At 48.6% G+C, this 25,511-nt stretch overlaps 1 protein-coding gene across 1 annotated transcript; it reads left to right on the forward strand.

Annotated features, from left to right (window-relative positions):
- Positions 1-3,758: 3,758 nt before the first annotated feature.
- On the forward strand, positions 3,759-24,921 carry FFAR4 (free fatty acid receptor 4). The gene is made up of 3 exons (XM_058542686.1): positions 3,759-4,325; positions 13,133-13,261; positions 24,333-24,921. Exons 1-3 carry the CDS (start codon positions 3,759-3,761, stop codon positions 24,720-24,722), a joined length of 1,086 nt encoding a protein of 361 aa, XP_058398669.1. The 3' UTR covers positions 24,723-24,921.
- Positions 24,922-25,511: the final 590 nt, after the last annotated feature.

Genomic DNA, 25,511 nt, shown 5'->3' on the forward strand with positions numbered 1-25,511 from the left:
CAGAGAGGTTTGGAGAGGACGCAATGGGCCAGTAAACATTTTCATACAAACTTTATAAAACTTTTCCAGAGGAAAATGAAGAAAACCACACACAGAAAAAGTTCTCCTCCTGTTTGGTTAAAAATATAAAATAAACAGGCACAGAAGTCATCCCTCAAGGTGGCCTTCCCTTTAGCTCAGAAACTAGACTGTCCGTATTTACATTTGGTGGATCCGTGTCTCCATTTCTACCATTTTATCTAAGAGTGGAAGAGGCGAAGGAGCTTGATAATAATAGTAATTAATGACTGCGAGCAATAAATACAACTCTCACAACGAGGGCTCAGCCGCTGGTTTCCTGCCATCTTGTCTCCGAGGGACATGTGAGGTCTGTCCACCCTTATGACTCTGCACCCGGCCCCGTTGACCCAGAGGATTCCACAGCTGCGCACCCTGGGGCCAGAGCACGACGCTGAGCCTCACCGTGGTTGGTTAAAGGGGTTACAGAGTTTGCGGTGAAAACCCTACCAGGAAAATAATATTTCTGGCTTTTGCCACTAACTGAGACTTCACAACGGAAATCAACAGTAAGAGGTAAAGTCTGGTGAGGCCCCAAGAGGGCATAGCCCCTAGTACAGGGTGTCTCAGCCTCAGCTCTATTGGCATTTTGGGCTGGAGGGTTCTTTGTTGTGGGGCCGTCCTGTGCATTGCAGGATGCTCAGCGGCGGCCTACTCTTCCTACCTCTCCCCTACCCACTGGATGCCAGTAGCAACCCCCCAGTTGTGACAACCAAAAATGTATCCAGACATTACCAAATGTCTCTGTGGTTGTGTGTGTGTGTGTGCGTGCGTGTGTGTGTGTAAAATCTCCCCAAGGTAAGAAGCACCACTCTAATGGTTAACAGCAAGGGCCCCGGAGTCAGACCGTTTAGTTCAAATCCCAGGGCTTGCGATTTGTCGGAGCACTGAATGAGTTAATCAACATAAAGGTAGGCTGACCACATCATTTATCCTCCAAACCAGGGCAATTTGAGAGGGAAAGGGGGTTCTAATAATAACTTCACAACCTGAGACTGTCTCAGCAAACAGGCATGTGTGGTCAGTCCTCCGGTCCAGATATAGTGTTGAGCACAGAGCCTGACCCTGTGTCCAGTGGATGACTGTCGTGCTAAGTGCTTTACCTGAGGAACTTCATTTAATCCCCCCAAAACCCTATGAGATCGGTACTAGTATTATGCCCTTTTTACATATGGGAAGACTGTAACACTAGAAGCTAAAGTAACTTGTCCAAGGTCACATGGTGAGTTGTACAGTCAGGATGCTGATCCTGGTAGGGGAGTTTCCAAGCCCGTGTTCTTGACCACTGTGCCCACGTGTGCTTGCGTGCCCAGGAAGACACAGTGCCAGTCAACATCCATCGGACTCCACACAAACCACTAACTCTGGGTCATTCACAGTGTCAACATTAAACCCATTTACAAAGCTGGGTTTTCAGGGGTTACTGTGATAAGAAGCAGATACACGAAAATCCAGGTGGAGAAGGAAATGAGAGTGGCAGGCCCAATCAGATTCCCAGTTTTTTAGGACTCAGCAGGTGCGCCCATCCCATTAGGTAGTCCTTATGGTTACTAAAGAAGGAAACAAAAGATTTATTTTTCAATTCATGTTTATTGTTTTCCCAGGTGGCTACTAAGTTGTTAGGACATAAATTCTTATTAAGTCATTTGGACCTAGCTGCCTAATAAATGGAGCGGATAGATACTTCTTTTGGCCTAGGAGTACCCTGAAGGTGATGTGAAAGGAGAAAGTTGGGGAACCTCTGCACTCACCATTTTGCCATGGGGAGAACTCTGGAGGGTAATGATGGAGAAGGCCTTCTAGCCCAGAGACCCCACGCTGGTCGTCCACTCTGGGGAAACCTCTTCCTGTCCCCACGGCACATCAGCCCGTGAAAATGGAATCCTCTCTCTCCCTCCTCCTCTCCCTCTCCAGCCCTCTCCCTCTCTGTCACACACATACACACAGCTCTCCCTTCCCTCACTCAGAAACTAATACTCCCTGACCCTGCTCAGACAGTTGCCAAAGCCCATCTGAGTTCCCTTTATTTCAATCTCTTGCCCTTTTTCAACTGTGTCAGGAAGCAAACTGGCTCTGTTTTACAACTTGAATTTAGTCAAGTTTCAAGATGAACATCTCCCATTGACGTCTCTGCAATCTGCCCTTCAGGCAGAGATCACATTGTCAACTCAGCCCCACATGACACAATGATAAGCAGACAGGCAAATGCACCCCCTCCCTGGAGAACACCTCAGGCTGGTGCACCAGATCCTTAATAAATACACAGAGACAATTATAAGACGGAATGGGTCACTGGGAGAGGGCTACCAGCCCTTTGTAGTATGGCAAAGGGGAGAGAGGGTGAGGGCGTGGGTGGTGAGAGGGTGGCTGGCCAGGGAAGTGGTCACTGGGTCTAGGGCCACAAGCACCTTTCATTCTCTAACAGCCTAATTTACTATGGCAGAAGACTAGACAGCAGAAATGTGTGGGGCAGGGGCAAGAGATTTGGCTTTTATTACTAACCAGGGGCTACCTTGGACAAGTCACTTCTTGCTGTAACTCAGTTTCCTCATCTGTAAGGGGATTGGATTGTCCAGTGCTTCTCAAACTGGGGTGCCTGAGGCACGATCACAGCCTGTGTGTGCACTTGAAAGCCCTGGAGTGTCTGTATACCTGAGGTATCAAGTTTATTCAAGATTTTGGGGGGCCCCACTCTTTTTACATGAAAGTGTTTTATATCGTTGCTCAGAATGCAAAATTTACATGCATTTTAATTATAGTAACTAATAATTGATGACATTTCACGAGCAATTACTGTGTGCCAAGTGTTAATCTCATTATATGATCTTCACAATTACCCAATGAGATACTATTAATCCCATTTTATAGATGGAAAAAAGTAGGCCACGGAGAGATGAAACAATCCACCCAAAGTCATATGTGACAGCAATGATAAAACAAATGATTCCCTCTTCCCTCAAAAAATAAAAGACATGGGGGGCTGGCCGGTGTCACAGTGGTTAAGTGCTGGCACTCCGCTTCAGTGGCTCGGGTCTTCGCAGCTTCGGATCCCCGGCGTGCACCAACGCACCGTTTGTTAAGCCATGCTGTGGCGGCGTCCCATATAAAGTAGAGGACGACAGGCACGGATGTTAGCTCAGGGCTAATCTTCCTCACACAAAAAAATAAATATATAAAAGACCTGGGACCACTGTGAGGTGCTTTGGGATCTACTCCCAGACCCATGGGGCTTCTTTGGTGAAGCTTGAACCAGCACGTGCCAAAATGATCTCCAAAGTCCCGCTCTGACAATTCTAAATCAATTTTAGCTAAATTGGTGGATTTAGGGCTTTACACACCGAGTGCCACTGGAGGGTGAAGGCGGCTAGGGAGGCCTCGCGGGGGCTTGGGGGTGGGGTGGGGTTCACTAGGTGGGTGTCCGGCCCCTAGGGCGCTCGGAAACCTGCCGAGGGCGTGAGGCCTCTGCCTAGACTGCCGCCTCCTGCCCAGCCGGGGTGTATCCAGCCGGCGCCGCCGGGCGCTGGCACTTCCTCGTTCCCGCGCGCCCCAGGCTCAGTTCGCAACGCCCAGCGCTCCTCAGGCGGGAGGTGGCCAGAGGGGAGATGTCGCAACCGCCTCTCTCCCTCTTTCCCCGCCTTGGCGCACAGTCACCTCCCAGATGAGCGCGCTCGCAGACGGCTGCGGGCCGCCGGGCGCCGGGCATGTCCCTTGAGTGCACGCAGGCGGCGGGCACCGGGCCCCCTCGAAGCCTAGAGCGGTCCAACCGCACCCGCTTCCCCTTCTTCTCTGACATCAAGGGGGACCACCGGCTGGTGCTGAGCACCGTGGAGACCGTCGTGCTGGCGCTCATCTTTGTCGTGTCGCTGCTAGCCAATGTGTGCGCTTTGGTGCTGGTGGTGCGCCGACGGCGCCATGGCACCACTGTCTGCCTTGTGATCAACCTTTTCTGCGCGGACTTGCTCTTCACCAGCGCCATCCCGCCGGTGCTGGCCGTGCGCTGGACCGAGGCCTGGCTGCTGGGCCCGGTCGCCTGCCACCTGCTCTTCTACATGATGAGCCTGAGCGGCAGCGTTACCATGCTCACGCTGGCAGCCGTCAGCCTGGAGCGCATGGTGTGCATCGCACGCCTGCAGCGCGGCGTGCGGGGCCCGGGGCGGCGGGCGCGGGCCGGGCTGCTCACGTTCATCTGGGTCTACTCGGCGCTCGCCGCGCTGCCCCTCTGCATCTTCTTCCACGTCATCCCGCAGCGGCTCCCCGGCGCCGAGCAGGTGAGGCCGGGCCGTGCGCGCGCCGGGCAGGTGTCCGGGGCGGGCTGGCAGGCGGGATCCGACGGAAGCGGTGACCTGGGAAGATGATTAACAAATAACAGCAAAACAGTAATAGGCCATTTGTTGCGCTTAATCGTTGTGTCACTGTGCCCGGCGCTGTGAAGTTTTATCTCTTAAATTTCTCTACAACCCTGCGATGTAACGCCCTCCAAAACGTTGTAAGAGGAATCCCCCAAATTCCTACTAATACTTGGACAACTGCGAGGTTAGTGAAATCACAGGGGGCTTAACAGCCAGCCGGACGGCACTTCGGGGATCCGGAATGGCTACTGGCATTTTCTTGGATTCTGCTTTCTTGCTGGGTGCTACAGTACTCTTACTATCACACCTACTTTACAGGTGAGGAAAATGAGGTATAAAGAGGAATAACCTTCTCAGGGTATCTCACCCTTAGTGTGAGGAGGAGGTGAGATCATGCTCAGCAGACTCAGCGCGACCTGGGGAAGGGTCCGTCTTTGAGAACCGGCAGACAGGTGCATGTGGGTGGGCCGTGGAGAAAGGGCATTGGAGACCCAGAGACCCCAGACCCGATGCTGCCTCTAGGGGGTTTGTGACTTCCCCTCCCGGAGCCTCATTTTTTCCAACTGTGAGACGGAAGGATTAGACTAGACCACGGGATCTTACCCTGGGAAGCTTGCCTGATGGGTGGCTTCAGAGTATCCCGAGAGCCCAGAATGTTTCGCAGATCCCAGAGGCTGGACCGATAAGCTTCATTCCGGGCAGAGCGCCCACAGTTGTCATTAGGATGATGGCGGGGGGGGTTACCATCTAAAAAAGGTTCTGCGGACAGTTCCGGACACTGGCTCCGGTCTTCTCGAGTCTCGCGGTCCAGAATCGCGGGCGTAGCTCTCACTGCTGCCCTACTGCACGACTGCAGGTTTTGCGAGCCGAGATTCACCCCGGGACACCGGACCCAGGCTCAGGCCGGGGTGGAGGACAGTGGCCGGCGGTTCTGGCTGTCATCCCGGTGTGTTAGATCCTCTGCGCATGGCGGGGGGTGGGGGTGGGAGGGAAAAGACTTAGGTCTGTGCGCCCTAGGGGAAGGCGCGAGTCCTCGTTCCTCTGCCCCCCCACCCGCCTCCAGTGGCTGCCAGAGGTACGGTTCTCCACCCCTCCCTTTCCTTATGGAGGTCGCTGGTTTTCCGGCCCCGGGACTGGCGAGCTCAACCCTGCCTCTAGGACGGGGTGTGGGGCTACCTGAGCAAGCCTGGCACAAACCACAGTCCCAAAGAGAGGCCTGTGCAGTGACCAGAAGAGGGTAGGAGGGTAGGGAGGCAGGGGGGAATGAGAGGTCACCTGGGGGAAGGCTTCTAGTTGTGGAGGTGAACACAGTCCAAGGAGGGGAGGCCGCCCTGGGTGAGACACAGAGCCTGGACCCAGAGGTGGGCTTCTCTGGGGGTTTCCCCAGACCAGTCTCTCACATAGGCCTTTTGTTGAGGGGTGGTGTGGGGAGAAGTCTGTATCCTGTGTAAGCAGTATCTTTTTTCTTTTTAACACAAGTCAAACTTGAAAGTCTCTTTCCTAATAGTTTATTGCTTGTGTGAGATACATTGTGAGGTTTTGGTTTGTTTGTTTTGTTTTAAGGCCTTGAATGACTAGAAGGCAGGGACTGTGTCAGGCCTGTGGCACTCGATCAAAGAACGTGTAAGCCTGTGCTATGTCCCCTCAAGTGGGGGCCAGGAAAGCCAGGATTAGCTGAGCTGAGCTGGCGGGGTGTTGTTGGCACAGACCAAGGACCCTAGCTTAGTGGGCAGGCCTGCTCTCCTCAGCTTGGATACACCTGAAAATCGAGGTGGGTCACATAGATGCTTCTAAAAGAAGTGGAAGACCAGGCCTCACCCCAGACCAATGGGATCGGCTGGGGGCTGGGGTTCTACCATCAGTCTTTTGATTTCTTAAGTTATTCTCTCATTGAGATACAATGTTTCTGCATTTTTCACAGAACTTGAGGGGTTTCTCCCCATTTCTTTTCTTACAGAAAAAATGACACTCAGGGAATTGAAGATCAAATAGAATATGTCTTAAAGATATCTTATGTTTCCAGACGTGTATCTTGTGCCTCTTCCCTTTACAATGGTTTTAAGTACACTCCCACTTAACTGGCAAAGCATGCTAAAAAATGAGGCTCTTGTCACCTCCCTGCCAAAAGCCCAAACTAAAACTGCTTGCTGACATGGACACAGGTGGTAGTTTGAGTGAGAAGGCCTTTGCACAGATGGGAGAACTTCCTGTCTCACCCCTCTGTATTTTACTCCCGTGAGGGCCTCTGTGTGTGGTTGGAGCCCTCTACAGCGCTTCTGGAATGACCAGAGTTGTTCTGCGAGATGCTTCTGTGGAAATCTGTGTTGTGGTGGCCTTCTCTCGGTCCCCGTTGGGGCCGGGCACACACATTGTTTTAATGCAGAAACACTTCCTTGGTCTTAAGAGCCTTTGGAGAAGGATTTGGGCAAAGCCACTGAGAGAATGGGTCTGCAGAGCACCTCTGAAGATTGGGTGCCAGGTGACTTGGCTACAGGATCTATTCGTTGAAATTAGTAGAGTTGGAGAGAGGGACGTTGTAGTGAAAAACTGAGCCAGCCCTTTCCAGCTCTCCATCATCCTGTCTTTCCCCCTACCTGGGCCCCTGCCTCCCACTCCACCCTCCACATACCTGCCAGTAAACCAACAAACAGAAAAAGTCCCTGGTTCCTCAAGAGCTGTAACCTGAGCATGTAGGAAACATTTTATAGGTGAACAAACTAAGACTCGGGGGTTGGAGAAGTAAGTTGAAAAGAGGGAGAAATGAGGAAGAAAAAAAAAGCGGGGAGTGCAGCCATTTAAAGAAAGAGACAGAGGAGGATCCAGTCTAGACTGAACTGAGTCTCACATTTAAAATTAGCAGAGGCTTGTTTTCTCAATCCTTTACTCCCCGAGTCCTGGCTGTAGATTCTGCCTGCCCCCTCCCACTGGGACACTAAATATGGAGGTTTTGGATGGGGGACATTTTCCTACCTAAACCACTGGCTCAGAGAACTAACTAACCCCAAGCTCATGCTGGCTCCCTCCCCTCAAGGATCGCTAGCCAGGGCAACTGTGTCTCTCACAGCTTTCTGCTTATCTGAGCCCGTTCCCCCGCCAAACAGGAAAATGATTACCGTTGTCCATGTGGGCAGTGTGTGCCCAGCAGTCCAGGGTGACCAGACTCTCTAAAACTTCCCTGATGGGAGGATGAAATGATAGACAAGCTAGAAAATGCTAGATCATTTGTTATTAGGAGTGTGGGCTTTGGAATCAAACTTTCTGAGTTTAAATCCCATCTCTGCCATTTATGAGCTCTGTGACAGAGGCAGATGGTATCACCTCGCTATACCTCCCTTTCCTTGTTTGTGGAATGGGCAAGGTAACAATATTAACTTTATAGGATTGTCATGGGGACTAATGTTCAGTAAATGGGCCAACACCTGGCACATACACAGTTAAGCACTCAAGAATTGCCAGCTTTTATTAGTTTCCTTATCTTTGATTATAAACATTTTAAACATTCTTTAAACAGTGTAACTCTTCTGATTGTTGTAAAATAATAGACTACCATTGTAAAGGGTGGACACAGCCTGACAACTTAGACATCTCAGCCAGGTCAGCTCGGCCTGTTCCAAGGGAATTCCTGCCCGTGTGTGCAGTGGCCCTGCCAAGGCGGTTACCTTCACCGGCAGATGGAGAGGACTGTCCACCCTGGCCAGAATGTGCTGCCCATTCATTCCGCAAACATTTACCAAGCACCCCTCCCCCCTGCCCTCACATGAGTCACATGACCAAGACATTGTCCTTCTCTTCAAGAAGGTCCATTTACTGAGCAGATGGTCCCAGACCCTGGCACAATTCGGTCCCCACAGTAACCCCACAATAGGCATTCTTATGTTTATTTTTCAAGGGAGGAAATGCCTAAAGTCACAGAGGAGGCAAAGGATGGAACCAGAATTTAGTCCAGGTATGTCCATTCCTTCTGGTGACATCTCCCATGAGTTCACACTTCCTTGGGAGCACCTGGTCCCCCTGCTCCACTCTGCCCTGATTTAATACCAGGCCAGTGATGCCATTGTGTCTCTACTGAGTGTAGATTGGGTGAAGAGACAAACACAGTTTGCTTGCCTTTGTTAATATTAGAGGATACTTATAAGAAAGTAAGTCCATCTCTTGCATTGGTATTTTCTGTTGGGAAGCTGATAGGAGAGGAGATATCCAACTAGGATTCCCAGTTCCTTAAGATGACCTTGAAGTCTTCCGTTTTGTTTGAAGAAGTGGGACAGGGAGAACGATTTACAAAGGGGTCCCCAGGGGTACTCCAGGAAGAATCATTAGAGAAGCTGACAGGAAACAGCTGGAATCAGGAGGCATTTGCAAATATGGCAGCCAGTACAGGGAGGGGTCAGCATTTGAGCAGTGCCTATAGGTAGACGTCCCCGGCCACAGGCGTCTTCTTAGGAAAGAATGAGTGATATCTCAGCTGAGTGTGAAGATGAGAGGCAGTTAGCCAGGCAAGGTCGCGGGGGACTGGAGGGACATTACAGGCAGAGGAAATGGCCCACGTGTTGGCAAGAGATGGTGCTGGAAGGATTGGCAGGGCCCAACTGGAGAAGGGCCAGGTACCCTCCTTTAGGGAGTTTGGACTTATGATTTGAGACTTGGCCTTGTCTGGAAGGGGGTGGGTCAGTGAGAATGAGATACATGGATGGGTTGGATAGCTATTTAGGCAGAACTTAGAGGTTCCCTCTGAGTGGAGAGGGAGGAAGAAGGCAGAAGGCCAGTACTCGGGTTTCTGGCAGTTTGGGGAATGGCGGCTCCATGCCCCGAGTCGGTGACACAGGAGGTGGAAGCTTTTGGGGGTGAGACATTGGAGGTTTGCCATGCCTGTGAGGCATCTTGCAGAGATGTCCTCAGGGCAGTGGGGTGAGTCTGGGTTTCAGGAGAAGACTGGGCTGGACGGAGTAAATTGCAGCAGCATCTGCAAAAAGAAGCCATGGAAATGGATAAGATTGCCAGGGAGAGATGGAGGTTGGGATGGGGATACAAGTCACACTTAACCATACTTAATGCCATTGTACGTGGCCTCCCGCCTTAATCCCTTCTGGTCCTGACTCTGAGCTCTGGCCTCTCCATGCCCCTCGGTGAAGCCCCATCCTTCCAGCTGACACAACCTCTCCTGGATGCAGCTTTCCTCCACTCTCTCCGTCATCTGTAGCTCTCTGGGCACTTCCAGCTCGCTGCTCTGTATTGAAGTTTCCTAGGGCTTCTCTCCCTCTGAGTGCACCGTAGCCTCCTTGACGGCAGGGACCAGCCTTGCCCATCCTCACTGGGCCCTCACAGTAGCTCAGGCACCATTTGTCGGGCCATGATGTGGTGGAGTCCCATATAAAGTGGAGGAAAATCTGCACGAATGTTAGCTCAGGGCCAGTCTTCCTCAGCAAAAACGGGAGGATTGGCGTGGATGTTAGTTCAGGGCTTATCTTCCTCACACACATACAAAAAAAATCAGGGAACATTTCAAATGTGCAGAAAAAGTACAGAGAATATTATAACACTCATGCCCCCACCTTCCAGATTTGACTCATTGCCAAGCCCCTTTACAAGTCACAGCCTGAGTGAGAAAACCTTGAATCAAAATGACTTAAGTCAAATGGATTTTCCCACAGAAACAAAATCATAACACCACGTTAGATCTCTGACTGTGGGCCTGGTGCCTGCTTTTTTATTTTTTAATGAGAATAAACACTGCATTTAACCAATGATACCATATAAAGCTTTCTAAAGAGCATATAAATCAGTCATTTAGTCCACACAGGCCAACCACACTGTCTCCTAGTTTGTGTGTAGGGGTGCTGTGCAGAGTTCTTATCTTACTTCCTTATCACATTCTGTGCCTAGAGTGATTGCCACAAGGCAAAAGGTGACAGAGTGTCTTCATCAGTCATGGAATTTGGGAGTCTTCTTGGGACGGGTTCATTGCCTTTGTTGAAAAAATAGCCCGTTAGATTTGCTAAACTATCATGGTAATCTATGTTTCATGTTTGCTCATCATTTCTTTTAAAAATTAACTGCCATTTTTTCGCTTTTATAAAAGTAATATAGGCACATTATGGAAAATTTAGAAAATTCAGATAAGCCAAAAGAGTGAAAATAACTTGAGTCCCACCTAGAAACAGACACTGTTAATTATCTGGGGTGTATCCTTTCATTTTCTCTATGCATATGTGTGTGGGTGTGGGTGTGGCTGTGTGGGTGTATGCATAGGTGTGTATCTGTTCATTCACACCTATGCATTTTCTTCAACAACACTGGGCTAATATAGGCATATTGTTTAGGGATCTACATTTTTGCCCCTAATGTAGGGAGAACATCTTGCTGTATCATTACACAGTCTTCCGCAAAATCTTGTTAATCCTGGACAGATTTTGGCAGACATTCTGGAGAAGGCTTTTGGAAAGAGTTGGGGCATCTTGGGGGTTTAAGAAATGGTTCTGGGGTCATCTGTTTTTCTGCCCTCCCTGTACGTTTTCCCATCACAAGTATAGGAATTAGAGACCAAGTCATGTTCAGGGCTGGAATCTGTTTCTTCTGATTGCTGCTTCAATATATCTGCCTGTCTGTGTTGCCCACCAGTGTACTGGAATGAGGGGTCCATGGTGGGCAGAGGTCTGAGTACAAGTGAAGGCTACGTGGATTATCTAAAGAGCCATGGTCACTGCACCATCGTCAACGTGTCAATATTCAGAAGATCCTTGAGAGACACACGTTTCTTTCCAATCACTAAAATGTAGAAAGATCTCATTAGCTTTCTCCTGTTAGTTGTAGATAGTGGGGATGGGGATGGAGAAACAAGTTTTTGGAACGTCCAGTACATTCGTGAGCCATCTAAACAAAATAGGAAAAGGAAGCAACATTCTCACCCCCCTTGTCAAGGTACAAATATAATTAAAGCAATCTCCCCTGCTGGACTTGCCTTAGAGTTTTCTTGGTAGGTCCCTGGATATCCTTTATCACTACTTAGCTCTTAGGGGAAAATATTGTATGATTAAAAAGCACTATACCTTTAGTTTTGTAGACTATTGTTTTAGGAAGATGTTTCTAAGCCTTAGTTTTCTCCTCTGTCTAATGGGAAAAATAATAATATGCATTTCAACAAGGTTATGATGAACATTCAATGAGATAATATATGTAAGTGCTTCCTGGCCCAGAATAAATGGTCAGTGACTAGTAGATGTTACTATTTTCTGCTGATACTGAATAGGAAAAGAAGTGACTATTTGACTGTATTTTGAGTTTAGCCACTCAAGTATGATACATACTGGGAAATAATAAAAATTCTTTGCCTTTGCCTGTATAGCATTCAATAAATATTGGTTGAATGAGTGAATGGTGCTATGGATGATAACACTACTTCTGGACATTGGTTAAGATGCCTTGTCCAACAAAAATCAATAATGTGGTCTTTTTATACAGAATGCTCTCTTAAAAATCTGTTCTATGGGGCTGACCCGGTGGTGTAGTGGTTAAATTTGTGCCTTCCACTTTGGTGGCCCAGGGTTCGCAGGTGCAGATCCTGGGAGCAGACCTACACACCGCTCATCAAGCCATGCTGTGGCAGCATCCCATATAAAGTAGAGGAAGATGGGCATGGATGTTAGCCTGGGGCCAATCTTCCTCAGCAAAAAAGAGGAGGGCTGGCAACAGATGTTAGCTTAGGTCTAATCTTCCTCACCAAAAAAAAAAAAAAAATTCTGTTCTACATGTCTCTGGAAGCGTTTAGGGCAGCTTGTTTTCTAAATAGTTTTGTTCCCATAGTCAAGCAGGCATGGGAAATTTGTGTTTGGGAGGAGAGAGAGCTAGCTAGCTAGATAGGTAGGTATGTCTCTTTTCACTGACTGATTTATTCATTGGAAGGAAATTGTTGCAGCAGCTCTTAGTAACTATCTAATAAGGTCTCCATGTGTTTTGGGGTTTGTAGTTAGTGTCAAACATTTGAATTCAACACAACACAGTGACAGCAGCAGGGTCCCAAACCTTCATGCTCTTCTGCCACATTCCAGTGGTTTTCCATCTTGAGCTGATGGAGAATTGTGGTTGCGCCTCGGCGTTGGGGCTGTGTAGTGTGCTGCTCTGGAGGAGAGGCACAGGAGGACAGAGTTCCTGAGTCTGGCGCCAGTATTGTCTTGGAGTAAACCATGGCCTGCTTCGATGCCACGTGACACATTTTAGATGTTTAAACATCCCCCAAATGAGCACTTAACGCCTGAACATAGCCCCTGTTGCCGTCAGTGTACATAGTGACTGCACTGAAACCTCGTTCCTGTTTTTCTATGCTTGTTTGGAGCTTGTCACTTCCAGTCAACGTAACCTTTCAGGGGTCAGGTTTTTTGCCTGTAAAATGAAGGACTTGAAAGAGAAGGCTGAAAGGCTCTTTGCAGCTCAATGTCAGGAAGTGGACAGAACACTGGCCCTGGAATCACACCTGGGAACTGACTCTAGCTCTTACCAGCCTGTGACCCTGAGGCCCAGTTGCCTCCCCTGGAGAATGGGAATGATAATTAGGGTTATTCTGAGGGTCAGAGGCAAATGATTTGTAAGTGGGGCTGTGCGGGCTGTGGAAGGGGTTCTGGGATTTCTCGTCATACCAGTTGTATAACAGGGCCAGGTCACCCCTAATGGGGACTGAGCTGAAGGCCAGATGAGAAGCCAGAATTTAAATGACGTTCTCTTCCTTTTGTAACTAGGAAATTTCGATTTGCACACTGGTGTGGCCCAGCATTGCCGGAGAGATCTCCTGGGATGTGTCATTTGTTACTTTGAACTTCCTGGTGCCAGGACTGCTCATTGTGATCAGTTACTCCAAAATTTTACAGGTACGTTTGCTTCAGGCGTTGCGGCTGAACGTCGCTCAAGCTTGAGGTGTTTCAGGTGGAAGCTTAGCATTTCCTGTCAGAAGTTACCTTAGGCTTCACGCCAGTCCAATCCTGGTTACGGCCCTGACCAACCCCTCTGCAACACTGAGGAAGGAGAGTTTAGTATTTTAAAAAAAGGTTACATCTTTGTGATTATTATTATTTTTTTATAGAGCTTTTTTTTTTTTTTTTTTTTGCTGAGGAAGATTCACCCTGAGCTAACATCTGTTGCCAATCTTCCTCTTTTTGTGTGAGAGCCACTGCCACAGCATGGCCACTAACGAGTGGTGTAGGTCTGTGCCCAGGAACCAAACCCAGGCCATCAAAGTGGAGCACGCCGAACTTAACCAGGCCACTGGGGCTGGCCCATGATTGTTATTATTATTTTTTTGCTGATCAAAATAAAGACATATAAAAGTGTATAACACAGAAACTAAAAGTCATCTCTACTCCCATTGTTAACAATTCAAAAGTACATTTTTTCAGGTTATTTTTCTTGTAAATTTATATATATACACATATATACAAAATACTTTTATGCTGTGTGTATATGTATGTGTGTGTGTATACATATATATTTATCATATATATGATGAATCATATAAAATGGTCAAATATCGACTATTCACCATGCATCAAGCCCATGTTTGTTTTGTTTTGTTTTTCAGATTTGAGATAATACTGTCTGCTCCGTAACTTCCTTTTTTCTGGTTAACACTATATCGTAACATCTTTCCATACCAGTTCCTGTATTGCTGTCTCATTATTTTTAGTGGCTTCATGGTCTTCCGTCATACAAATGTGACACAATTTATTTTATGGGCCTTTGGGTTGTGTCCATTGTTTCCTCATCACGAACAGCAATGCAGTGATAGAGAATGTGCACTTTTAAAACCTTTTTATTGAAGTATAATGTACCTACAGGAAAGCACACCCAGCGTACATGCACAGCTCACAAACCGACCACACTCCCAAAAGCAGCTCCCAGAAACAGAAAGAGAAATAGAACATTCCAGAAGCCCCGCCTGCTGCCTTCCAATTGCTGCCCCCCACTCCCAGGGAATGCGCCTTTCAGAAGTGTGCTGCAACAGGAAATGATCTCTACCTTCGAAGTGAGTGCGTACAGCGACAGAAAGAAGACCCGCCAGCCTGTGTCCTGCCTCTTGAGGCAGCCCTGTTACATGCACGGCGCTGGCCCAGGCAAACAGCGTGGACATGTGTTCACGCTCATTTTAGGTTTAATGCAAAACCTCTGAGTCCTCTCGGAGGTTTACAGTTGTTGAATCTTGGTTTTATAGCATATTATGGGTCATCTGGCAAACAAATATATTGAAGTGGGGCCCTGTGGGTCCTGCTTGCTGTCTGGCCACTTGAATGGTCCTTTCTTTGTACCTGAGGACCTGTAACCTTCTTAGACGCTCAGAACGCAAAGCCAGGCCAACCTCCACCCGGGTCTGCTAATCCCTGGGCCCGTGGAGATAGCCCTCATGTTATTCCATAGCCTCTTCCCCACCAGTTGTCCTGTGATCCCCTTAAGTGATGCCCCACTTAGGGCTTGTGCAAGGGTAAGAGTCAGGCCTGGAGTTGAGGTCTGTAACGTGCTTGCAATGGGGGCCGGGCATGTGTAAATGCTATGTAAGTGTTAGCTGTTATCATTATGTAAAAATAACTGAGGGAAAAGGGAAGAGAAATATAGAATGCATTTTTAAAAATTATTTAGCCAATACTTGTGTAGCATTTAAAATGTGTCAGGCACTAACTCATTTAATCCTCAAAAGAATTACAGGTGAGGAAACCAAGGCACAGAGAGGTTAAGTAACTTGTCCAAGGTCACACAGCTCATAAGTGGCAGTATCAGGATCTAAACCCAGGCAGTCTGTCCCCAGAGTCCCAACACTAATTCCTCAGACATTTGTTAAGAATCTGCTCTTGCAAAATGTTGGTGGGGAGTGGAGACTGGTCAAGAGTGAGCACATCACATTCTCTATCTAGAAGGAGCTATAACACAAGAAAGGGGAGGGGGAGACAGACAACAGCACTGCTATTTAATGCAGTGAAACCCTGAAACAAAGGTGGATGATGCTGAGAGTTAGTGTGCAAACATTTTGCAAGCTGTTAAATGCTACACAAATGTAAGAGATGAACAAGGGATAAAAGAGAGAAGAGCAAAGGGCCATGAAAGACAGACGCAGAGACATGAAAGGGGTATTTTAATAGTCTGGCTTTGAGTCCTGGATCTGCCACTTTCTTGCTGTGTGGCCTTCGGCAAGTTACTTACCTTCTCTGAACCTCAGTTCCCTCATCTGCAAAACCATAACTCCAACAGTGTGAGATTGTTGTGAGACACGTAAGAGACGCTGCTGGTGGAACTAGAGTGCCATGCCTGCCCGTAGCAGGGGGTGAATAAATGACATGTGTTGTTACCTGTTAGGCAAGGCTGTTCCTCTAACCCTTCTCTCACAACATGCTGGGAAAAGGTACTGCCGAGATTTTTGAGATAATAAACAGCAGAGCCCAGACGTGGAGCATGGCAGGAACGAGGAACTGACAAGAGAGCGGGGTTGGTCAACGCGGGCGGCGGCGTTTGCCCTCTTCCCCTTGGGCGGTCCCACGCCTGAGTCCCTCAGAGGCCAGAGGGTCTGGGCAGCCCCCTTTCACTCACACCTCACACTGCTCAGCCGCCTGCTGAGGGAGGATTGAGTGCAAAGGATTCTGTGCAAAGTTTTCCCAGCCCCTCCATCTTTTTCTCGGGCCAGGGCCCACCTGGACACATTCCAGGATACCCCAAGAGCCCTGACAATTGGAGGATGTGTCTTCTTCTCCATTTGCCTCTAAACCGCAGTTCATCGCTTTCCAGACACTTTGCAGATAACCCATGGCCGGCCTTCGGTTCTCTCATCGCAGACCCCAGGACAGCTCCTGGATGGAACAGAATAGGTATCATGACTCAGTTCTGAAACAGTACTGAGTGATGAGTCAAAGATAGAATTTAGATCCCATCACTTCCCTCACACCTGGAGAAAAATCCAAAGCCCTCACCTTAAGGCCATGTGTGATCCAGCGCCTGCCTGCCCCTCTCCCCTCTCCCCTGTCCACCTTGGCTTTGGGGCTGTTCCTCACACATGTCAACACGCTGCTGCCTCAGGACCTTTGCACCTGCCATTTCCTCTCCTCCATCTCTTGGATGTCTGCATGGGGCACTCCGCCACCTCATTTAGGTCTCTGCTCAAAGGGCTCTTCCCCAGAGAGACAGCCCATCATTCTCTAGTCCCTTACCCTGATTTATTTCTCTTCAAAGCACATATGACCCCTATGTGTCCATTTCTGTGTATTTAGTTGTATATCATCTGTCTTGCCCACTAGAATGCAAGCTCCAGGGACTTAGTTTTGTTTACTGCTCTAGCTCCATGCCTAGAACAGAGCCTGGCTTCTTCATTGTTGGCGCTCAATAACCACTCACTGAGTGAGTAAGACACAAACCTCGGATCACACGGAAAGGGCCAACAGCACCTTCTCCTTTTGGGCAGTGGGAAAATCACTGGGCAAAGAGTCACGGGACCCAGATTCTAGTCCAAGCTTTATTACTGTGTGACCTCAGGCAAGTCACTTAACTAATGTGGGCCTCAATTTTCTCTAGAGCCAAATGGGCCCAGTGGATTGTTTAACACAAGAACCTGAGAGTGCAAATATGATAATGTTTTGAGCAGACTTTAATATGAAAGAGATCTAAGAGATCTTATATTGCAAATATAAGACTTTTAACAAATTACTTTCCATCCCACTAGCAAAACTGGCTGCTGCTCATTTCCCTATGACATTTGTCCTCACTTTGCACCTGTGGGTTTGCCAGGCTGGTAACTTGGAAACAGGTAAGCTGCCAGGTGGATGGAGTGTCTGGGCAGACCCTCCTAGCTTGCGTCTCTCTCCCTCTGAAGATATTCGTAACTCAGAGACACTCAACCAGCTTTTCTACCAAGCTTTTTCTGTCAAGAGCGTAACTCTGTAAACTCAACTGAACATCAACGTTAATTAGCTATATTCCTAGAGACACAATTAGCAAATCATTCAAAGCCATAGGACATTGTCATAACTACACCACCCACCCCTTTTCCACCAACCCCACCTCTCACCTGTCACTATTGCCTCTAACTCGGGTTTCATCCCTAGGCCTGAGAAGTGCCTCTTTCAAATCAAAGCAAACCTGATCTTTTATTCCTCTACAGCAGTCTCCTCTAAACTGCTCTCTAGAACTCCATGAGACATTAGATGTTAGAAAGCGTTCCATGATCAAGTGAGTTTGGGAAATGCTGGGTTAATCAAAGTTAAATGGGTTTCTTTGCTGCAGGACTTCTCAGAGCCTTTATTATGCTAATGTACTTTGAGACTCTCCAGCACAGGAACAGACTAGGCACCATTGCTAAATCTGACTGCAGACCCTCTTTTCCCTGGGGGGAAAAGCATCTCTCTGGACTGGTGCTCCATGGAATCTCCTTTGGGAAATGCTGCTCTAAAGTTCCGGCTCTGGCTGCTGGTTCTGCCCTGGACAGGGATTGAGAGCAGGTCTCCCCCGGGCTCCTCCCTTCCAGGCGGCTTCATGTGCTCAGGGCAGTGGCTTTCTCCCCACTTCCGCCTTCCCTGCTCCCTCTTTCCTACTGACTCAGGCATGCTGCACATCTTCAGTGGCTTTTTCCCATCAACAGTTTCCCAGGGTAATAGTGTCCCAGACACTCACTCCCCAGTGCCTTTGATCAGGCTGTAGAGCAGGCTGTCGATGCCGGCTGCTGGGGCTCAGTTTACGCTGTCACCCAGCAACCATTGCCGTGGCAAGATGAGATGCTTCCACTCTTCGTGGCAGTTTGCATGTTTCTTGTTCCCCCTCCCCACTTGCCACATACACAGTAGAACGGAAGGGCAGGGTGGGCAGGGCTGCTGTGTTTCTTGCTGTATATCCAACACCTACACGAGTGCTGGACATACAGTCAGGGCTCAAGAAGTATTTGTTGAATGAGAGAGTGAGCATGTGGCTTGAAGTTGGAAAACCCTCATCTATCTCAGCGCTTAACCAAGAGATGGAGTCTGTTTCATTCACACCATTTCATAACGTGAAGGTGTTTGGGAGTGAACGCGCAGCCCTTGCTCCACGCCTGACCCTCATTCTCCAGCTTTGGGGCCTGCTTGCCGGCGGTGGAGAGGGAGTGGGCCTTCTGGAAAGACGGAGTCTATCGTCTGATGATTCTAATCGGGAGGTTGCTGATTGACCAAGCAGCCCCCAAAGGAGACCCAACCCCTAGGGGTCCGAGCTGTGTCACCCTGCACCCACCTGTCAGCACCACGGTCTGGTGGCATGGTTCGGCAAAGAGGTGTGAGGTGGGGAGAAGCTTCCCTCATGGCCTTCAGACACTCACGTGGGCGTGAAGGCAACGAGTCTCAAAAAGCGACTTTACGAAAGACTAGACTGTTGGTGGTGAACAAGACGCAGTCTATACAGAAACTGAAGTATAATAATGCACACCTGAAATTTACACAATGTTATAAGCCAGTAGGACCTCCACAAAATAATTTTTAAAAAACCTCTTAGAAAAAAAAAGAGGGTGACTTTAAAAAGTGACTCTCTTCCAAGGACTGGGGGAAAACTCCAAGTCTGTTGTCCTGGATTAGTGGTTCTTATACTTCAGTGAGCAAGAATCTCCTGGGGAGTGGATAAAAAGCGCAGATTTCTGGGCCCCACTCAGACCTACAGAATCAGAGTATCTAAAGGTGGGCCCAAGATTTGCATTTTATCGAGCGCCAGGTGACTCTGATGTGGGTGACCCCGGACCATGTTCCTGGGAGCTCTGTCCCCTCTCCCGGTAGTGGCGTGCCCCAGTGGTGAAGGCTCGGGTGCCTCCCCTGAGGCATGCCTCCCCCACCTGACCGTGAGGCCTTGAGCAAGTCACTTCACCTCTCAGAGCCTCCATCTCTGGTCCCCAAAATGGGGTAATGACAGAACCTATCCCATAGGCTTGTTTTAGAATTAAAGTTAACCCGCAAAGGTTAATTGAGTATTTAATTTAATCTAAAAGCACGTGAAGCATTCTACGCAATGCCAGGGACACTTGAAACCCTGGATAAAAGTTGATGGACGAGTCTTGCCATCTAATGTGGGGAAGGGAGCAGGGAGGAGCCACATTTGATTATAATGGGACCATTTTCCTTCTCACTCCCTGAAAGTTGTGGGAACCGTGAACAGAAGGAAATGGTAGCATCAGTCGGTGTTAACAAAACCCAACCACGATTCACTTGGCCCATGCATCAGCCCATTTCATCATCTGTTTGCTCAGAGTCATTGTCAGGCACTTGCTAGAACCCTGGTTACAGAAGCCACAGGGCTGCCCAGTCCCCAGGGAGCCTGCAGTCTGGCGGTGAGGGGAGGTGGGGAGGTGGAGGTGGTGTCAGAGGTGAGAACAACATCCAAGACATAGTATACATGTCAAGGGCCTTGTGAGTCCCTGAAACAAAGCGCTGCAGGATGCCAAGAGGGAGATGAACCGGAAAGCCTTCTCAGAGTTCCTGGCATTAGACCTTGAAGTTAAAGGCTAAGCAGAAGAATTTCCATTGATGGAGATAGCAGAGGGTGGGAAGGAACTAGCTGAAGATTAAGAGCATGGGCTGGAGTCAGACTGCCAAGGTAGGGAACTCAGCTCTGCAACATCTTAGCTGGGTTCTATTGGGCAGGTTCCTCAACTCTTTGAGCCTCAGTTTCCTCATCTATAAAATGGGGATCATCAAGTACAAATGTCACAGCATGATTGGGAGAATGCAAAGAGAAAAACCAAGTGATAGGTACAAGGCCAGGCAAATGGTATATGCTCAATAAATGTGCCCTTCCATCAACATCGCTCATTCAAAAAATATTCATAAGACACTGTACCTAGGACTCCATCGTTATGGCAGGGCAATGTGGACAGCCCAAGGGATGATGCTGCTTGGAATCACCCCGTATGTTCCCCCCAGGCTGCACTTAGGCCTAGAGTGACACCCCTTCTCAGAGGTGGTGTCATTTCCCTGCAGCCTCCCTACTCCCCGCCTGCCCAGCTGTGACTCTCCCAGGTCTATTGGCCAAGGGGGGCTCAGGTTGACCGGCTCTCACCTAACTTTGATTCTACTCCTCCAGACTTGGATGTGCCCATGTGACCTCCAGCGTGTGGGTCTGAGATGGCGGGCTGTGTCTCCCGAGCAACCCACCCTGCAGAGCAGGCAGTGGAGGGGAGAGCTGAAGAGGACGGCAACCCTGTTGGAGCCTTTTATGCTGTGGCTCATCTTTAGCTCAACGGAGCTGGATTTCCACAGATGGGAACTTTGACCCTTTATCATTATAAAGGAGTGACCTTTAACAAGTTATTCAAATTCCTGAGATTCAATTTCCTCATCTCTGAAGTGGGAATAATAACAGTATAAATCCAAAGAGTAGTTGTAAAGATTCAATGTGACAATTTAGAAAAGAAATGCGTGGCACAGTACCTGGCACACAGTAGCCTCCATTAAGCTCAGGGATCCAGATTCCTACTGCCCTTGTTGTTGGGGAGCGGGTCGGGGGGAGTGGGGCCTGTTCACCCAGCATCTGTGGCCCTCGTCCTCATCAAGTAGTAGACCTGAACTACTACCTGGAAGCAAACAAGAAATTGCATTTAGTCATAAAACAATTAAATGGCTATCCTTTAATTAGCTAGTTAGAAGTATTCTAAGGAGAATATTTTAAGCCATTCTGATCTTGGAGTCAAACTTGCCCAAATTGTGAATGATGCTAATTGCCTTCCAATTGCTTCCTCTCTTGAGATTCAAGAATCTTAGAGGAACGGGCCTAGGAAGGCCAGCACAGCGCTAACAATGAGATTTGTGGCCATTCAAGTCTCCAGACGTGTAAGCACCCACTGTGGCCAGCAGCCTGCTCCTGCAGGAGAAGCAGAAGGACACAGGACCAGACTCAGCAGACGGGCATTAGCAAGGACGGCAAATGTGGCCAAGACATTCTGAATTGGATCTCTTCCCTGGGGGCAGGGGTCACAGGCTAGAATGAAGCCTGTCAGGCCAGCAGCTACAGTGTCCCACCACATCCTGGAGTGGGTGCGCCAGTTTGTCCCTCACCCACCCCCAACCTCTTGGCATCGTTGAAGCTGAGCAAGGGGTAGGGGACAGCAGGCCTTCTGCCCTCTGGCTATGCCTAGAGGACAATTAGAATCAGGCAGAAGGGCTGGACACTGTTTGTGTCCCCAGGGCAGCCTGCACCTGAGCACTGGACTCTTTCCAGCTGCCCCGGAGGTCAGACCCACCCAACGTGTCCACCATCTTGTGCCTGGAGATACACTTAAATGGCAGCTCCACTTTCTCTTTCACAGACTCAGCTTTCATGGGGTTTTGGCTCTCTGAAGGGAACACTTCCAAGGCTTCTGTTTTCAAAGTAGCTTGACTAAACCCTCTCTCAGGAGGCCTATTTCTTCACCTGTGGAAGGAAGGGGTGGAGTAGGCCCTGGCTGCTCAAAGTGTGGTCCTCGGACCAAGAGCAGCGGCAGCACACAGGAGCTTGTCAGAAATGCCGGATCTCAGCTCCACTCCAGACCTGCTGAACCAGAATCGACATTTAGATAAGATCGTGCTGTGTGTCTCACGGGCACAGTCAAGTCTGAGAAGTGCTGCTCCAGTGACGCACGGGCCCCATCCTGCTCCAACACCGCGGTTCTGAGATGTTATGAAGCGTTTGCATGTTCCAAACATACTGTTGTTATGTGGGTCAGTGGGACGAGAGGCCCTGCAGGGCTTTATTTTAATCTGGTCAGCCTGCTTCAGTTGATGGGCCATTTCCATGTCCAAGGCTGCCTACTGCCAACTAATAACCAGCCTCTCTGACTGACGCTGAAGCAAGACTCTCTAACTGAACAGACTGCACAGGAGACCCTGGAAGTAACAAGGTCTCCCGAAAGAAGAGTCCAGAACTCCCTTCTAAACCCACGTAACCAAGGTTGCCATCCTTGCCCACAATCCCTCTGCTGTAATGCTGGCCCTGCTCATTAGTACAAAATATTAGAAGTCTTAGCATTTCCACTGTTAGGAATTTATTTTATTGATACGCTTACCTAGGTGAGCAAAGATACGCATGAGGATGTTTATCCCACCGATCATCACCTCTCAACTGGGGGCATAAATATGAAATGGTTTTGATTTCTCAACATATGTCACCAGCACTGCTCTGATCAGCTTCTCTGTCTTACTGGGAAGGGCAAACTTTAATGACACCTAAGTCTGATTCCAGAACTTTCCCATCATTTTGGGGGCATACCTGCTTATTTTAATCCATCAATCTCATGGTCAATTTAAAGCTTCCCCCTCCCCACAGTGCAGGATGGGAGTGGGGTGGGTGGGGGAGGAGGATGGACTGCTCTGTCCATGCCCCAATCTCCCTCATGGACAAGGAACTGCATGATGCCCATGTAGGGTGGCTGTCCCCTTCTGTTGGTCATTGCCTCTGATTCCATGTAGCTCGTGGTGGTGCCAACAGACCCTGCTGATTAGGGGATCATTCAGCACCACCCCACCCCGGACCCCATGCATTGGTGAGCTCTTCCCCGACCCAGCTTCATTTTTGGACTGACACCTGGCAGCAGCTGTCCTAGCAAATGAACAGCCTCCACTCATCCACCTTCCATAACCCCCAACTCAGGAGACTATGGTGAGATTAGGATCCATTTTCAACTGTCCCTAAGAACGGAAAGGAACCCAGTGCTGGGGTTCAGTGCTCCCTTTCTGCCTGGTCGGGCCACACCCTTATGCCATCTCCCATTGCCTTCTTCCCTGCCCAACAACCTGGAGGGGAGAGGAGAGGGACAAGTATGTCTTCTGCCATTTCAACCAGTACCTATACCACCTCCCCCACACACAAACAAAAGGCTAAATAAATCAAATACCCATCAGTAGGGGCCTGGATAAATTGTGGTACAGCCACACTATGGAATCACTAACAAGATAAGAAGAATGAGGGGCTGATATGGAATGAGCACCAAGATACACTGCTAAGTGAAAAAGAAGCAAGGTTCAGAGTGAAGTGTGTAACATGGTCCCATTCGTGTACAAAGCAAAAGTGCAGATGCCTACAATCCCATAGCCAGGCATATGTATGGAGGAAAAGCATTTCCAGAAGGACATACAGGAAACCATTCACTTTGGTCGCTTCTAGGGAGTGGAAATGGAGGAGACAGGGCCTAGAGGCCTTATACTTTTTATTTGATCTCCTTCAGTATCATATTGAGTTTGTTCCTTTTATACAATTGATTACTTACCTCTTTTAAAAAAAGAAATAACAGGGAAAATGTGTGTCTTACTCTGTTCAGACTGCCATAACAAAATACCACAGACTGGGTGGCTTATAAACAATAGAAATTTACTTCTGACAGTTCTGGAGGCTGGAAGTCCAAGATCAAGGCGCCAGCCTGGTCAGGTTCTGGTGAGAGCCCTCTTCCAGGCTGCAGGCTGCTGACTCCTCGCTGTGTCTTCACGTGGTGGAAGGGCCGAGGGAGCTCTCTCTGGGGCCTGTTTCATAAAGGCACTAACCCCATTCATGAGGCCTTCATCCCTGTGATCTAATCACCTCCCAAGGGCCACCTCCTAATACCACCACCTTGGGGGTTAGGTTTCAACATATGAATTTGGGGAGACACCTTCAGACCATAGCAAGGTGCTTCTATTCACGCATCCCTCTTCTACACCATCCATTGAAAGCTTTTCACTTCCCTTCATCAACTCTGTTTACAACATGGATGATTTTCTGCCTTATTTCTCAGGAGGCCAGCCAGGTGCCCCATTTCTCCAGTGCATCCTAATCACAGGCAGAGTGCCAGGCCTCTGAGAAAGGACCTCTCTCCACACAAAGTTCCAAAGCCAAACAGCCCCAGTGTCGTGGAGACGGCCGATTCCCACTCCTGGGCCCTCTGCTCCTCCTAAATCAGAAAACCCTAACATCTGCAGTAGAACACGGCTCCAGCTCTGTTTTGTGTTCCTGCAGATCACAAAGGCATCAAGGAAAAGGCTCACGGTGAGCCTGGCTTACTCGGAGAGCCACCAGATCCGCGTGTCCCGGCAGGACTTCCGGCTCTTCCGTGCCCTCTTCCTGCTCATGGTCTCCTTCTTCATCATGTGGAGCCCCATCATCATCACCATCCTCCTCATCTTGATCCAGAACTTCAAGCAAGACCTGGTCATCTGGCCGCCCGTCTTCTTCTGGGTGGTGGCCTTCACGTTCGCCAACTCGGCCGTAAACCCCATTCTCTACAACATGTCACTGTTTAGGAACGAATGGAGGAAAAATTTTCGCTGCTTCTTGTTCTCAGAAAAGGGAGCGATGTTTACAGACACGTCTGTCAGAAAAAATGATTTGTCCATTATTTCCAGCTAACTAATTTTTCTCTATAGGCAGAGTTTGTCACTCTCCGGCAAGCCATGGCATGTTTTCAAAGCAAGTTAATTTCCAGGACCATCACACCAGTGCACCCTGCTTCAAGAAAATGTAACCTATGCAGATACACATTTACAGCACCATCAAATTAAGGGATGATCATTCAGTATAACAATTTTATCCTTTCTAAAAGGATTTGTGATGGGTTCCTTTAAATGTGAACTTTTTCAGTGTGTTTGTAATATGACTAAATTTAATAAATTTTAATTTATAACTGTTCAGCAATCACATCTCCTGCATATAAAGCCACACTTGGCTGGTTTCTGTAGTGAGTCTTGGAACTGATCTAGGACCCAAATTTTTCCTCTGAAGGGTCATGGCCACCCTAGACTTGCAAGTCCTCAGGCTCATTCATTAATGTCAAGAACACTAGAAGAATTTCCAAGGAACAATTAAAGGTGACATTTTTTATTTCATTTATAAGAAATGCCATGGAACCCTTTAGGAGAAGCAGTGTCATGAAATCATAGAGAAGATAGGATGACTCGTAAACCGATTGAGAGTGAGAGCATGAGTGAGTCCCTTCATTGATCCACCTGTCAGATGCCTCTTAAGCACGTGCTGTGGCCACCAAGTGTTCTTGGTGTTGGGAATACAGTGGTGACCCAGACAGCCATGGCCCCTGCCCTCCTGAAGCTTGCTTATCTTCTAGTCAGGGGGAGAAACTAAACCGAAGTCAATAAATAATATAGCATCATGGAGTGAATTAACATCATGAAGAAAACAGGA

The sequence above is a fragment of the Diceros bicornis genome, chromosome 6 (assembly GCF_020826845.1).
Source record: "Diceros bicornis minor isolate mBicDic1 chromosome 6, mDicBic1.mat.cur, whole genome shotgun sequence".
In the NCBI taxonomy this organism is placed as follows: Eukaryota; Metazoa; Chordata; class Mammalia; order Perissodactyla; family Rhinocerotidae; genus Diceros; species Diceros bicornis.